Below are 15,830 nucleotides of genomic sequence, written 5' to 3' on the forward strand. Positions count from 1 at the left end.
TTAATTTTATTAACACTGAATTTCCATTCATTGTATTTAGCTGTTATGCATGATTCCGTGGACTGCTTTTTGGGGAATGGTGGCAGGCTTCTTAATTTTTTTGCTTATTTGAGGAATATAAATTTTCTACCACTGCTCATATTTAATATCTGAGTGCAAAGAATGCTTTTTTCCCTTGATTTTGATGTATTACAACACTGCTATCAAAACCTGTATTACACAAAATACTTAAACAAAACGTTTTTTTTAAAAATATTTAGAAGTCAATGCAAGGGCCACTCCCAGTGATAAACCAGTCCTGTTTTAGATTTTGTCTTCAATGTTGTTTTGGTTTTTTCAAGTTGCAGAGCTTGATTTGCACAAACTCTTAGGAGTTGACAATGCCAACTTCACTGAAAAAACTACTGGGCTTTCATGGGTGTAGTATTTCATATTCCTAATGTTTTCACCAAGTTACTTGTATTAATACAGCTTTTAGTATTTCTTCAGCTAAACCTGTGCTGTTCTAATGCTTTACTCAGTGACGAGTGCTCTGAAGGATTATGTAGTTAAATTTCTTGCCAAGTTTGGGAGCCAGAAATTCACTACAGTGTTTCAAGTTCTGCTGGTTTTAAACTTCACAGCATGTGACATTGAAGCAGTTCTGAAATGCATTAAAATTACTTAAGTATTTAGCTGCCGCTTTCATCCTGCTTTTCTTACAGATTTAATTACAACTGTTAGTGTCCCTTTTTAATTAATTACGGTGTTAGTGTCCATTTGATTATATAACAAAATATAGTATATGTACATAATACGCATTGAACTGCTTTTAATATTAAACAGATCACTTCTGAAAAGATATAATACACAAATATACATACATAAGTGCTCGACTTTCAGAATTAACACTGATACTTGTGTGGAAATAGTATTTCTAGATGCTGGAAGCTAGAATTCAAACTGCACTGTTCCCTGTACTCAGAATTGCCCTTAGTAAACATTCAAAACAAGTGAAATTGTCATACTGAAAGTGAAAACCATCCCTTTTTCATCTAAGAGAGATTTTTTTTTAGTTGAATGTACTGTATTTTTATGTTTTAATGAAGTAAACATGATGGAAATCAGTTTATAGTTGTTTCTTACTGCATATAATTGCTTGACAGTAAAGAGCTATCACTGTCTTGTTTCCACAAGACAGTTGTTATTTTTTTTACACATAATTAGTAAATGACAAAAATCAGAAGTTTGAAATTTTTTCCCATGCGTTGATAATCTAAAAAGTAGAACAGTGATGATACATGGAAAACTCGTATGTAGCCATATATATGTCTGTGTGTATATGCATGGGTTTATAAAAAGAAATTCAATAGAAATACAGAAGTATACTGGGAGATCACATTCTTGAGTCATCTTCTTACAGTCTTGTGGTTGAGAAAAATTTAGAGAATGGTGAGCATCTTTGATGCTTGCTAAGGTGACAGGCTTTAGGAATAGATACTTCAGAATCTTTATTTTCATATGAAAGTAAGAACAAATGACAGCAAATTTTCAGTAGCAGTGTACAGACTTCTTATTTTAGCAGTTTCAACAGTGATGCTTAGGACTGATTTATTGAACAACAACTGCTTTCCCAAAGGAGAGAATCGGCTTTCTTGAGCAGTTGTTAATAACTAACTAAAGAGTAAATACGTAGACCAGTTCGCTTCTTGTTCTGTTGGAAAAGCAGCTGCTTTGAAGGTAAAAGATTAAGTGGAAAGGGTAAACCAGTACATTCAACCCCTAGTATGGGAACATAATTTGCCTATTGTGAGTGAAAGTTGGTAACATGTTAAGTTGTTTTGTGTAAAATTAGATTAATGATCTGAATTAATACATTATATAAAAATCCATTTAACTGTTGGAGACATGACTTTTGTAGGAGCTGCTCATTGGATTACAGCAGAGAACCAAAGCAGCTACAGCAAGAGTGATCTTTGCATGATAAACCCATTCCAGGGGAAAAGGAAAAGCAATATATTTTAAAGTACTAACTATTCCTAAAAGCCTGGTGCAACAAGAGTGTTTGAGCTGTGACTAGACAGTGGTTTTAAAAGTTTGCAAGAGTACTGCAAGTCAGTTTAAACAGTTTTAGAAAATATTAATGTAAATGTATTACTCTTGGTGAAATTGATCTCCTTGAGTAGTCAGAACAGATTAAATTTCTGATACAAGGGTAGTTTTGAAACTTCTTGTTATTTCTAGGGACAGAATATAGTCTGAGATTTGTTTTGTGCTGTCATTGTCCCACCCATTCATATATTCTGAATATAGATGACAGTAAAAAAAACCCTCAGCCAGCTATGGCCATATTTTTAGGTTACTTACGAACAAACATAAAAGTCTTGAGACTTCTTAAGCTGTCTACACTCAGTCTCCAAACCAAATGGAAAGGGCTGTCTATGAAGTACATTAAAATGGAGTCCGTTGTCTGAACTACAAAGAAAATGCCTAAGTGTAAGGTCAACACCTAACTAGAGGTATATTCCATAGGGTTTATTATCCTGAAGATTAGAAGATTTTACTAATTTAAAGATTCCTGAAACTGTTTTTCTTAAACTACTATGAAGTACCTATTTTATAGAGAATTACTCATACTATTTAAAGAGGCCATAACTTTCTGAGGCATTGCAAGTAAAGCCAAGGAGTGGGGTTTTGAAATTGTGGGGTTTGGTTTTGGGTTGTTGTTTGGGTTTTTTTTTGTTGGAAGATGCACTTGAAGTAACAGATATCTGGTATGCCAAAAATGGTGGAAAGCTGGTAAAATTCAGGTCCCGCTTACAACATGGTTATCTATAGAAACATTTCTAGTGCCCTTTTAAAGTAGTAAGGTAGGTGACAACTCATAAATCGTTATAGAAACTTCAGCTTATGGAGCTTTGGTTTTATGGCTATATTCAATTCCCTGGAACTGTGTAAAAAAAATTAAATTTATGATATTTTGTTTAGAAATTACATTTCGCATTGTGTCAGAGACTCTTAATAGAACAATTTAAAACTAGGTTAACATCACTTAACTCTGATCTCCTCCACAGGACACTGCAATTGTGCACCCAGTTCCCATAAGAATGACTCCAAGCAAAATCCACATGCAGGAAATGGAGCTTAAAAGAACTGGAAGTGGTAGGGTATTTTTCTCTTGCTAATGAGGGAAGTTTCATACAATCGGAGTTGGCTTTGCTTCCTTAAAAGTGCTGACTCTTTTTTCTTCTCCTTAAATGAACATATCTGGAGTTGTAACCAGCATAATTAATGAGATTCTCTGAGTTAAGAATTAAGAGTACTGTTCAGATAGGTGCAGAGTTTGAATTGGTCACTTGCTACAGTGAGGATTTCACCATCTATAGGAGATCATTGCTTGGAGTAGTTCAGGAGCATCATCATGATACAGATTTGAGTTGGGCCTCCAGGAGCATGTCTGGGTTTCCTTATTAAATACTGAAGAAGACTAGGAAGGTGGAGAACATAACCTGCATTGATAAAGCTTGTTCTACTGTGGTCAGAAATACTGAGTTCATTATTTTGAAACCTGAGAGCATTTGGGAGTATTGGCAGGCTTTTTTTTTTTTTTTTTTTTTTGGTAATACTCTGGTCAATAATAAGCAAGGTGGTTTGATAATTTTCCTTGAGGAACAGTGGATTCTCAGTTTATATATGTATCCCAATATGCCCATATTTCCTGAAGTCATGTAACTTTTGCATAGTCTGCAGCATATGAGAATAAACAAGTATACACAACACATTTCTTTTAAAATTTCCTTAGCCTTATAAAGAGATAAAGATTCCTGACTCTTAACAGTGAAAAACAGAAATAATATTATTACAATGTCAAACTTCAAAGTTAAAATAATTCATACACCAAAAGTGTTAAAATACAATTTTAGTCTTGAGTGCAGCACTTCAGATAAGGGCAGAAAACTAATGTAAAGCTTTGGCATCAGAAGTAAAGGCTAGTTTGAATATATTTGTTTATTTAGACTTGTTTTTCCATCTAGATCATGCTAACCCTACTAGCCCACTACTTGTGAAACCACCTGATCTCCCAGAAGAAAACAAAATGAGTTCATCTGTAAAATTTACAGCTGGAAATACAGTTAGTAAGTATCAAAATACTTTCTGATCTCATTTTTTACATTATGCAAAATGTAGATCTGATATATTCTTCAGGGAATGAAAACTTGCTAGACAGCAGAAGCTCTAAATTGAGATAAACTTACCCTAAGAAGAGAGACATTTCTGATACAAAGTATATATTAGAAGTAGTAATTAAAAAAGTTCTACTGAAGTCACTGGAGATGTTTTCCTGCCATATGCATTCAAAAAAGTTAATTTTTGTTAGCCCTTTTCCATCTTCCTGTTTTCTCTTTTAATCTTAGGATGAGAAATTGAAATGTATGGAAAGTGGAATTGACTAAGTAGCATTTGATTGTACTTCCTCAGAACCATGTAACAACATGTTTTCTGAAGAGTGAAAGCCTGTTGACCACAAAATTTTCAGATAATTCTCATCTTATTTAGCTACTAAGAAAATGTGATAGACTTCTAGATTTTTCTTTTTAGGTACAGCTTTTCAACTGTTTGCTCCTAATAGCCTTTTTGATTTTCAGTATCTCCTGCATCCAAAATGTTTTGCATTATTTTGATTTGATTAGTCCACTTGTCTAATATTGAGACTGGTCCCAGATTATATGTGGCCTGAATGAATTTCTAGAGTCTATTTCTGAGACTTTTTTTTCTTTAAGCTGGGAACTTTTCTTCAGTAAAAATAAGGTTTGAAGAACTCATTACTTTGAGTCTTTTGCATTATTAAGACAGAAGTATTTTGGTTGGTTTGTAATAGAGGAGTAATTCAGAAAGTGCCTTTTTGCAACATGTCTTGCTTTCCTCGTGAACTCTGTTTCAATGGCACTCTTCGTTCTGAGCAACATCTTGAGCCTGTTGTGTCTTTTTCTTCTCAAGCAGAGTTCTGTTTTTACTAGGTAGTTTTCTGATGCAAAAAAAAAATGAGCAGACATGGTCTTTTAGTGGGGAAACTACAACTATATGCAGGGTCTAAGTTCTGAGAGCCCTTCTGTACTCCCTTTTCCTTATCCACGTGTAGCTTAACCTTTGATAAAGGGCCTGTAACTGTAATTATACCAAGAAATGCTCTTCCCTCAGAGGAAAGATATAGTGAAATAAAACAAACCTCATTGCAGCATAACATAAAGCCATCCTGTAGTACATCAAACTGTAGTTATCATGGGATGCCCATCCTTTTTCTGAAGAAATGGCTCTTGTCAATATTGCAAGTAATTTGGATGGTTAACACCTTTCAGGTGAATCCTGAAGAAATCATTTAATACAAGCTAATTCTAGAAAAGGAATTTCTGATGCTTAAAAAACCACTATAAATCTAACAAATTTTTTTTGTGTGGACTTGCTGTCTTGGTAATTACATTTCTTAATGTTCTTTACTGTCATACTTTAAATAGTCTTATCTGAGCACTTTCTATGCTAAATCAGTGACGGTGTCTATAGTGCACTTCCTTGAGCTGTTGGGCTGGAGAAAGTTTTCAGTGTTTACTTTAGTTGCTTGATTTTGTTTAGCTGTGCCAGAATTCATTTGAGAATAGGGAGTCTCAATCTTAGTTTAAGCAAGTCCTTTTCTAAGTGGGTTTTGTTGTTTATTTAGCTTTTTTATATATTGCTCTTTTGGAAGTGTTGTTTCATAAATGGACATTCTTAAAGAACCTTTCTTCTAGACTATTTTGTTCATAGGTTCACATGCTTTTTTCTGCATTGTACAGAAGAGTACAGAATTCTTCGGGTTTTATTGATCAAAATTTAGATGCAGGTTAATTATTTTACTTCTCATAATGTACTGTTCATGGATCAATATATTAAAATAGTGTTTGAACTGAGAACCAATGGAGATTTATAAGCATCATCGTGATGTTGAGAAATTAGCATTTTATCTTTGTTTTCCATGCTTTACATCAGCAGTAATTCAGCTTGGAAGTTATGAATTTGTAAGTAGCAGCTCGGACCTAAGCCGGGAAGCAAGGACAAACTTTTCCATTGCATGAGATAAGAAAGAAGTCAGTAGGCATAGGCACTACAGAATTGTCTTTCTGTTCAGGCCGTGTGATTTGGAACGAAGGAGAGGGGATCTATAACAGAAAGAGATAACTGGAGAAGTTCATCAATAATTCTTTGGATTGCTGGATACCCACAGTGTTGAAACTGTTATTATGCCAGTAAAAATAAAAGGAGCAAAAATAACTGCTGTTTTCCCAAATTGTAACTTTAAAGCAATGTACTACTTCAATATGTCATTAAGGAAAATTTTGTGAATAAGTTATTTTAAACTCCTGCTAAATGATATAAACAAGATCATGAATACTGCAGTCAGAATGGAAGGATAATCTAAATCATCTTCCTTCATAATGAATTACAAAGCTGGAGATGTAACTTGTATTACTAACATTCAAAAGTAGAAACCTCCCTTGAGGACAAAAATAATGTTGCAATAGTCTATATCCTTCATAATAGGAACTTCACCTATCATGCTTACATTACTGGAAATACTGAAAAGGATCCTACTAGATTCAAGATTGTGTTCAAACTCATGAGTTTGGATTAGCCAATATTGGTGCAGTACGAAGATTACATTTGCTAAGTGACCATCCTTTGCCTTATATAGCCATTACAATTTTTTACTATCCAAATGTTTTTGAAATTGGTTTAGAAATACTTCTTCTATTATCAGTGTAAAACCAGTAGTTTTATACTGAAATGATGTAAAACTTTTTGGTCCAGAAGGGCATACTTTTTCTTTTTAGAAGTGTGATTACATGAATTCTTGTTTCTCACTTGATCCTTGAAAACTTAAATGTCATCTCGTGGTAGACATTTCTGTTTCTTTTTTTTTTTTTTTTAAAGAATGTGTATATAGATACCATCTTTTAATTCTCTGTAGTCCTCATTAGAGACACACCTGTAAACCTGCAGAGAATAACTTCTCATCTGAAATGAACTTGAAATAGGGTATTCCTCAGCTAACTGTGTATGGTAAAGGTTTCAAGCCAAGTTCACTAGATTAATGTACCTGCAGTTTTAAGGGGTGGGGGAGTTAACAGGTAAGAATGTGCCTCACTGAACAGGAAAGTCATCTCTGCAGGATTCTTGTTTCTGAGTCCTGGTTGACGTGTCTTAACACTTTTGAAGACTTTAGTGTCCTAGGAGGTTAAAGTAATCCTTTGAGACTGGGTAATTCAGAAAAATCTTGATGTTCTTGAGTAGAATTTTCCTCTTTACTGATAACTAATCAGGTGAGTCTCATTGGTCCAGTGACTTTCCACCTTGGACTGTGCTTTACCACGTGCTCTGGAATCATCCCTTGTGATAAATTACTCTGATATCCATTTTTCTGTCTACTTTCATTCCACACAAATCTTGTGATTTTAGTGAGGCTCCTCATTTCTGGGGAAAAAACCTCAAGCTTTGCACAGCTTTTAAGGGTAAGGGTGTCCTTAAGGAAACTGTCTTATGTGATGCTGTAATAGCATCTTTCATTTTTATAGGTTGCCTTAACCAAAAGCGGAAAGGTTTTAAAAAGATTTAGTCCAAAACGGAGCTGAGTACTAGCCTTGAAGGTACAGAAGTTACAGCAGTAGCAAAGCTACTGAGTTCATCTGTGTACTGTAGATATCTTTTCCTTTTTCTGACTTCTAAGGCTGGTGACAATACTTCAGGACTTCTAAAATCAAGCATGTCCTACTCCTTGCTTTTTTTTTTTTTTTCTTGGATGTCCCTTGTTGGCTAGATTGTTGAAGTGATAAAATGCCAAGTGTTTAAAAATTATTGCTTATGAAATTTGCATTTTGTATTTTAAATACAACACTATTGTCATTGTTTATTCTTAAGTACGTCCCATAGTAACCAACAATTTATAGTACTGGGTGAGAGGAGTTGGTTTGTATTGGATCCTTCAATTACTCAAACTCAAGGATTTTGAATCCTGCCCAGATGATACCTTACAGGGAAGCAGTACAAGGACATAAACCTTTTTTAAAAATAAAAATGGGATATTTGAAATTATATATTACCTATATCTGTTAGGGTATATTAATGTTGCAAAACACATATGAAACTTTTTACTTTCTTTTACCAGCAGATGGTTACAGCAGTTCAGACTCCTATGCTTCAGATCCAGAGCAAATTGGAAGTACTGTAACACGGCAACGGTAAGTAAAGTAGCAGTTGAAGAAAATAAATAAAAGGTGTTTAAAGCAGCCTGTTCTGAGCTTCTGGTTTTTTTGACAGCTATCTTGTAAAATGATGGCTAAATAGATTCTTAACTTTAACACTCAGGAATCTGGAAGGCAGTGTGTTTTCTAATGCATTAACAATGTATGCTGGTCCTGTTAATGTGCAAGTGAAAATTCGAAAAGTAATGTAGTCTAAAAAGTTTGGGATTGGCCAGTCAAATGAAACTCCACGTTCATTCTGAAATCCTGATAAAGACTTTCTCCTTAAACACAAGGGAATGTAAGCTTATAGGAGATCATGATGTTACTTGAAAACAATTTTTTGTATTTTTAAACAAATCCATTAGGCATTAATGAAGAAGTACCTTGTGACTTTGTAGCATAAAAGAAGAATAAAACATAAATTAGAAATATCACAGCAGTAACGCAATCTCTTTTAATAATGGGCTTTTATATAATGAAGGATAGTCATAGCCCCAGTGTAAATTAAGGCATTGGAGGAAACTATGCAAGCACATAACCAACAACTGCATTGTTTGACATAAGAGAATGTGCTGTACTAGCTGGTGCTAATTGTTCCCATTAAATGTGCCTGAATAGGATTAAACACCAGCTATGCCATTAACCATCTTACAGTCAGTTTCAGAAGTAAGTTTCAAACCAAAAATAATTATGGTGACTTCAACAGCAAAGAAAGGTTTGCAGTTGCCGTTCAGGACAGCAGCTTGAAAACTTCTTTCCTCCATTGTTACTTAATGGAAAATTTGATTGTCTGTCCTGCTTCTATGTATGTTTTTGTACTATTAACATGATGGTTTCAACATTTTCTTTTCATCTCTGATTTTGGGTTGGCTTCTCTTGCTGAACTTGTGTGGATGTGTGAAGCTTTCTGATGAGTTTCCACTTTATGGCACAGGTAGCTTCTGTCCAGAGCTGGCAGTTCTGGCAGTGTCCATCCAGGAAATTTTTCTCCCACTTCCTCTTTTACTTCCTTCCACTGATACCTCTTCTACCAATTGCAATCTTAGCTATAGAGATTACATTGTCCTTAACCCTACCATCAGTTCAGAGTACTTTTTCTATTTTCAGAAAGCAAAAACTGACAAGGCTATGTCAGATAATGATATTTCAGGAGTGTCCTTAAACCACTTTCTCCCTTTTTTAATCCTACTTGTGCCTTTTATACTAGACTAGCTAAAGGGATGACCTTAAGTGTTGGTGTAATTATATTTGTATTTCATTAGCTGGAGGGTTACACAGTGTTACAGAAGCATTGTCCTGGAGAGTATATTAAGAAAGCAAATTTTTCTATTGTGATAACTCAGTTTTCTGTCTGGACTTACACATTCAGGAATGTCAGGTTTTGTGTGAAATTTAGGTACTTCTTACCTCTCCTAGTTTTATATCTTATGATAGTTATAGAAGAATGTTACAGAAGTCAGTCATAGAAAAGATTTTATCACTTATTTATGAGTTGAATAAGAGTAGCTGTATTCACGTCAGTGATTCAGTAACTCTGTCTTGCTCAGGTTGGACTAGTTAGGAAGTTTCTACAAGTTGTTTTTAAATGGAATTTGTACAAAAATTCTGTATGCAGTAAATCCCACTTAAATGGCACTTAGTGCAGTACTTCATCCTTCTATCCTTTCTGCATGTGTGGTCGATGAACTTACAAGAGGTATCCGCTAGATGGTGATCCCACCTAAGACTGAGTTAAAATTTCTGAAGATGCTACCAAGCATATAGATTTGAAAAATTTCAGGTAGAGAATTAAATAGCTATCTCGTACACTGAGGTGGTACTTAAGCTCAATATATATGGAGGCAGGTCCAACAGAAACTTAATATTCTTCTTCAATGACATTGAACTTAAACCATTTAAAACCTAATCAGGATGTTTGACTACATCTTACATGCTTTGCAAATTATAGTGACTACCATCTGGATAGAATTACTGTATTTAGGATTCTCTGTTTCTGAACTATCATTGTTTGGGATGTGTGTCAAGCTATTGGTTATCCAAAGGTAAATTACTTGTGGTAATATAAGAATAATTTGGATAATGGAGATTTAAGTAAATAGAAATATAAAAACAATTGTGAAATCAAAGAATACCAGATTTTGAACTGATTTTGAAATCTTCAAAATCAATGGCAATCAGGCTCTTTTCCATCTGTCAGACTTTATTTTTTTAATTGCATACTTTGAAGAGCTTTTGAATTTTAGTTCTGTTGTAGCTGCCTAAAATCTCTACAGAAGCTTATATGTTTTGCAGATCACATTCAGGAACATCTCCAGATAACACTGCGCCGCCACCACCCCCTCCAAGGCCTCATCCTTCTCATTCTCGATCATCATCTTTGGATATGAACAGATCCTTTTCAGTTACCCCAGGTAGATATACTGTGTTCCTAATGTATATTAGTTTTCAGTACATATATTCCTGAAGCAAACAATTTTTTTTTTTCCTCTGAAGAAAGATTTAGAGTGTGTTTTTTAAAACCCTGCTTCTGAATGAAAAAGCTGAAAATGTTGTCACTCTTCCTGTATTAAAATTTGTACTCCACTTTGCTTAAACAGATAATTTAGGAAGTAAATTTTCAATGTTGGCATTGTAGTTGTTTGGGTGAATGTGGGAAGCAAAGTCAGGAAATAACATTTTGGTAGTGCACCCACATGCAATGAATTGCATCTGCCAGTAAATTTTCAAGAGGAGTTCTTTCATTATCAGATGTATTAGATGGGTGTTAAGTATTTCACTTCAGAGGAAATTACTAAAGGTCACTTCTGATGCTTTGCTGCTTAAAGGTTTTTATTGTACTTCTGGCTTGTCAGTATTATGCAATTCAGAATCATGAAGTGTGAGAAAATGTTAAGACTGTATAATGAGGGTAAAAGAAAAAAAGGACTAAGATCAGAAAAGTATGACCATGTCTGTACTTTGAGCTGGAACAAAGGACAAGATCCATGTTCTGATTCCTTGTTTGGTGTGTTTAGAAATTTGAAAGGAGATGACATTACAATTATGTTCCTCAATGTGACAGGTTGATATGTAGGCAAAATGCAGGACTTCTTTATGTTGACGAGTCAAAATTAGATAGCACTGTAATGTGAAGAGTAACAATCTCGGCCAAACACGATGCCTTTTTTACAGGACAGCAACAGGCTGGAGTTGTTGCCTATCCCCCTGCAGTGCCTCCAAGACCACAGCCTTCACAGGTGATATTGTCACTTTCAAAAAATCATACTCTAACTCGGTGCATCATTTTTATCTAACTCTGAATTTTGACTTATCTCTAAAATGAGTAGCATTGCTTGGTATTTTTTGAAACCACCAGGATGTGAATGATGGCAAAACCTAGACTATAGCCAAATGTTAACCTTTCCTGAGTAAATAATTGCTTCTGGTGGAACCATGGGAAGGGATTAAAGTAGAGATTGAGGAGGGAGGAGTGAATGGCTCTGGAGCTCTGAGTTGTAGGAAAGAGAGGAAAGTTATACTTTCACATTTCTTTGTCTGTCCCTGTATAGCTAATAGGCCATAACACAGACTGTGAGAGCATTCTTTCAAAGTTTTGCAAAATAAGTGTTTGTCTTCCTTCTGTCTGGAACAGGGTATCATTTTACATAACATGCCTGCTCCGAAAAGGAGTGATCCCACTTCTTCCTTTGTTATAGACTTGGTCATCTTTGCAGGCCTGGTCTGAGTCAGTTCATTTAGCTGATTTGGTAAAAAACAAATACTGAAAAAGTTTTTTCTTTGTCTCAACCAGCTGAATTCTTCAACTGCTGTGCAGATCTGAGATGGGACAGATAAAATTGCTTTTCAGTTGTTTTTCAGCAGCAGCTAGTTGTTAAGAATCTGAGTTACCAGCAGTTGAAGTCAGTCAATGGATTCAGAAATAATCTGCAAGGAAAGAGGGTACAATGACAGACATACTCCATACAGTGTGATCACATAAGCATGTTTCCCTGTGGAACTAGACTAAAAATCTGTATCAAGCCTAACGGAGCCAAGCTGGACTGTTACAACAGAAACATCTACTGTCCAATGAGTCTAGCTAGTCCTACAGTGCATTTGTCTTTGGTCTTGTTCTCTGGATAATAGCACATCTGATTGAACTTCCTTTTCTCTTAAATATTTCTCTAAAAAGGCAAATAATCTTTAACGTTCTGTCACAAACTGTTGTTTGGCAAGATTCTTTGCATCAGATAATTATGTTAGGAACAATGTCACTAAATAGTTTTGTTGTTTTATTGCAGGGTGCAGGTCCTCATGTGCATCGCCCAGTAGATGCTGAAGGCCTAATAGCTCATACCAGTACCTCACCTCAGCAAATACCAGAACAGCCAAATTTTGCAGACTTCAGCCAGTTTGAGGCATTTGCTGTTTCAGGTGTAAACAAAGAGGAAGAAGATGAAATTGAAACACACTCAGAAGTCTTGCAGGTGAGCAGAAGTGAAGATCTTGTCAATTGCTTAATACCACCAACAGTTAGGAGACTTTGTTAAAACCTACTTCTGTTTGAACTCAGTGGGGTTTTTTATGGCATCCTAATCCATTGCTAGAAATCAATTACATTACACAACTGCTATGCTTATGTAGTAATGGCTAAACACCTAGGCAGAAGAAATTCCTTTCTTCTCAGTTCTTGATTGTAATTCAAAAGACTTTGTACTTATTAGCATGTGTGTGCACAAACATAATTGTGTTGGTGCATTTAAGACTTAGTACAGGCAAAAGTTTTCTTCTGCTCACTCTTGCCAGACTTCCAAAACTGGCAAGTTTTGAAGTAGCCTGTCTTAATAAATGAGATGACTGTCAAGTATTGTAAGCATCTGCTAGAATTCCATTAATTTGGTTTTGTTCAAAGCCATTGGACAGACAGCTAAAGTGAATAGAGCTCTGGCATCCCTCTATAATACAGAGAGAGATGTTTACAAAACCTTGTTTCCTACTACAGACACAGGACTTAAAGTTTGCAAGCCTCAGAGGCTATTCTTACTAATGTCATAATAGTTTACTGCTATTACATGAATTACTTCATGTTTTCCTTTCATAGTTTGTAGCCTTCATCCAGATTTTAAGTTCTCTGGGGCACTTCTGCATCCTCAGTTGCAAAAGTACCTGTGGTGCTTTAAAGTCCTTGCAACTATTAGCAACTTGTTCTCGCTTCCCTTAATCAGGAAGGTCAATGACGTAGAGGCATTTGAGCATTCTCCATTGTACCTCATTGCAAAATCAGCTATGTTAGCTTAAGCTGCCACTGAAAACTGCTTAAGTTAAGCCTGCTGATTGTTTTGCATTGAAGTGGATGGAGAACAGTCACATTGTGTTCCATTGGAGGGATTAACCTTTGGCAGTAATAGATAATGGTGATAATGTAATAGCAGAAACAGCTGTAGCACTTTATCATCTGGCCACAGCCTCTTTTGTACTATACAGTGCCTCATAATATTGGGGATTTGACTTTATTCAGAGGTCTTCCAACATCCGGAGTACAATGCTCGAGAGCAGAGTACTTTCAAGTAACTTTAATATTTTTTTCATAATTATTTTAGATTCTGTGTTGAATCTTAATTTCTGTATCAAAATACGGGTCTGACTATTGATTCTGGAAGTACAGCTTTTTACTTATATGCCTCTTCTGTAAGCTGCTCCCAGGCCAAAACAGTGTTTCTGACCAAGATAGTTTTAGGTGGTTTTACTCCAAAGTAGGTATTGCTGCTGTATTCCAGCTTGTGCTTCTAAAGACGACTTGAACTGGAATTTAGTTGTGAACGGTATTCATGTATCAGAAACGCAGCATACTTGTATTTATTCCAACTGTTACCAAATGAAATACTTGTTAAGAAGTAGTTTTCTAAATGTAGTTTATATCCCTTTAGGTTGAAAAGCCCTCTGATTCTGCAAGTTCTCTTAGAGTTGCCAAAGCAGATGGAAGAGTTGAAGACAAAGCACCTGCTAATGTCCCCACTAGTGCGGTATGCAAAGTACACTTGGAAGGAGAGCGCTGTTGTCCGATATATATGAAATTATATGTTTGCTTTGATTTGCAACAGCAACTTCATATGCTTCCACTTGAACCCAGTTTTCTTAGGTCTTAGCTTGAAGTAGGCACAATTTTTGAAACAGAGCAAAACTTTCAGTGCAGAACTTGGTTAACAGTAGCTTTTTTTTGTTACAGACACATAATTACTGAGGCGAAAGCGTGCTCTGAGATGTTGTGTATTTGCAGTTGTCAGTTGTACCATGGTGTTTCTGCTTGCACAGTTCTTTGTCAGTGTGTAGCAACCTCCTGCCCTTTGACCAGGGGGTAGGATTTAGTACTTCAAGTTTTTTTCCCAGACCATATGAGAAAGCACTAGATGTCCGTCAGAAAATATCTGATGGGTTGTAAATTCAGTTAGCTCAGTAGCTGGTTTTGCAAGTATGTAATACAAACAAGTTACCAGGTTATAATTCCAGTAAAATGGAGTTTGTGAGAATTAATAGGCTGTGTTTTCCTCTTCAGGGTAAAGGCACTACCCCACTTGCTCCACCACCAAAGCCTATTCGCAGAAGATTAAAATCAGAAGATGAGCTAAGACCTGAAGCTGAGGAACATACACAGAAAACAGGTGTCATAGCTGCTGTTCTTGCTTCACAGCCATCTATTCCTAGGTAACCCAAGAAGTGTATCAATACATCTGTTACTGGAAAATTTACATTTAAAGAGCATACACGCTTTCTTTTCCAGGAGTTGCGAAAAATTTCAGTGTGCTTAAACTAAATTAATTTAACAGTTTAAAGGGTTTTGGTTTTTAAACAAGATCATCCCAAAGCCTCTACCACTTGGAGACCTTTTAGAGATCTTGAATTTTGGAGTGTGAATTCTTTTTTTAACTTCTGCAAGTATGTTGGAAATAAGTGGTGGTAGTACTAAGATGTAGTGTTTAATTTGAAATAATGGTTGCTATGAACAGTCCAAAATGTGCAGTCTTTGTGTCCTAGCATGAAAGTAGACTATTACATTAATAACTTTGAGGTAAATGAATGTGGTATGGTGTGTTGGGACTTAAGAAAATTGATTGTGACAAGTTTTTAAAATGTGCTGCTTGATGTTTCATTGAAACCAAGTATGTGTGGCTTCCATGCAAACAAACAAGGTTAATCGAGCCAGGCAGAAGAGGGAAAATTAACAGTGTAACAAGTTAAAAAAATTTGAAAAGAGGATTCTGCTCATTTAAAAAAGAGGGACTGTAAATGAGATACTCAGCTAAGCAATGAAATGACTTATTACAATACTTCTAATATATTCTCAGATCAGTGGGGAAAGACAAGAAGGCAATTCAGGCATCAATCAGACGTAACAAGGAAACCAACACTGTTTTGGCCAGATTGAATAGTGAACTACAGCAGCAACTAAAGGTAATTCCGTAGTCTTTGTTCAAGAGAAGAGCCTGAGAGGGCAAGATGTTAGTGAGGCACAGTAGCAGGCATCTCTGCAAACCAATGATATACATATTAGAGGATGTTGATACAAAATATTTAGTTGTTTTTGTAGATCATAGAACATAC

The 15,830-nt window shown here is 35.5% G+C and overlaps 1 protein-coding gene across 10 annotated transcripts in view; it reads left to right on the forward strand.

Moving 5' to 3' along the window:
* REPS1 (RALBP1 associated Eps domain containing 1) overlaps positions 1 to 15,830 on the forward strand; it is a 66,447-nt gene that overhangs the window by 48,704 nt on the left and 1,913 nt on the right. For 7 of the 10 annotated variants that reach the window (XM_010574623.1, XM_010574626.1, XM_010574629.1 and 4 more), the window contains 9 exons: positions 3,054 to 3,141; positions 4,014 to 4,115; positions 8,174 to 8,246; positions 10,545 to 10,663; positions 11,424 to 11,488; positions 12,533 to 12,718; positions 14,159 to 14,254; positions 14,785 to 14,933; positions 15,575 to 15,680. In XM_010574623.1, coding sequence (XP_010572925.1) covers positions 3,054 to 3,141; positions 4,014 to 4,115; positions 8,174 to 8,246; positions 10,545 to 10,663; positions 11,424 to 11,488; positions 12,533 to 12,718; positions 14,159 to 14,254; positions 14,785 to 14,933; positions 15,575 to 15,680 — 984 coding nt within the window. The remainder of the gene's footprint in view (positions 1 to 3,053; positions 3,142 to 4,013; positions 4,116 to 8,173; positions 8,247 to 10,544; positions 10,664 to 11,423; positions 11,489 to 12,532; positions 12,719 to 14,158; positions 14,255 to 14,784; positions 14,934 to 15,574; positions 15,681 to 15,830) is intronic. The other 3 variants (XM_010574624.1, XM_010574631.1, XM_010574630.1) reach the window with 3 other exon arrangements.

The sequence above is a fragment of the Haliaeetus leucocephalus genome, unplaced genomic scaffold (genome assembly GCF_000737465.1).
Source record: "Haliaeetus leucocephalus isolate CR32 unplaced genomic scaffold, Haliaeetus_leucocephalus-4.0 Scaffold450, whole genome shotgun sequence".
Classification (NCBI taxonomy): domain Eukaryota; kingdom Metazoa; phylum Chordata; class Aves; order Accipitriformes; family Accipitridae; genus Haliaeetus; species Haliaeetus leucocephalus.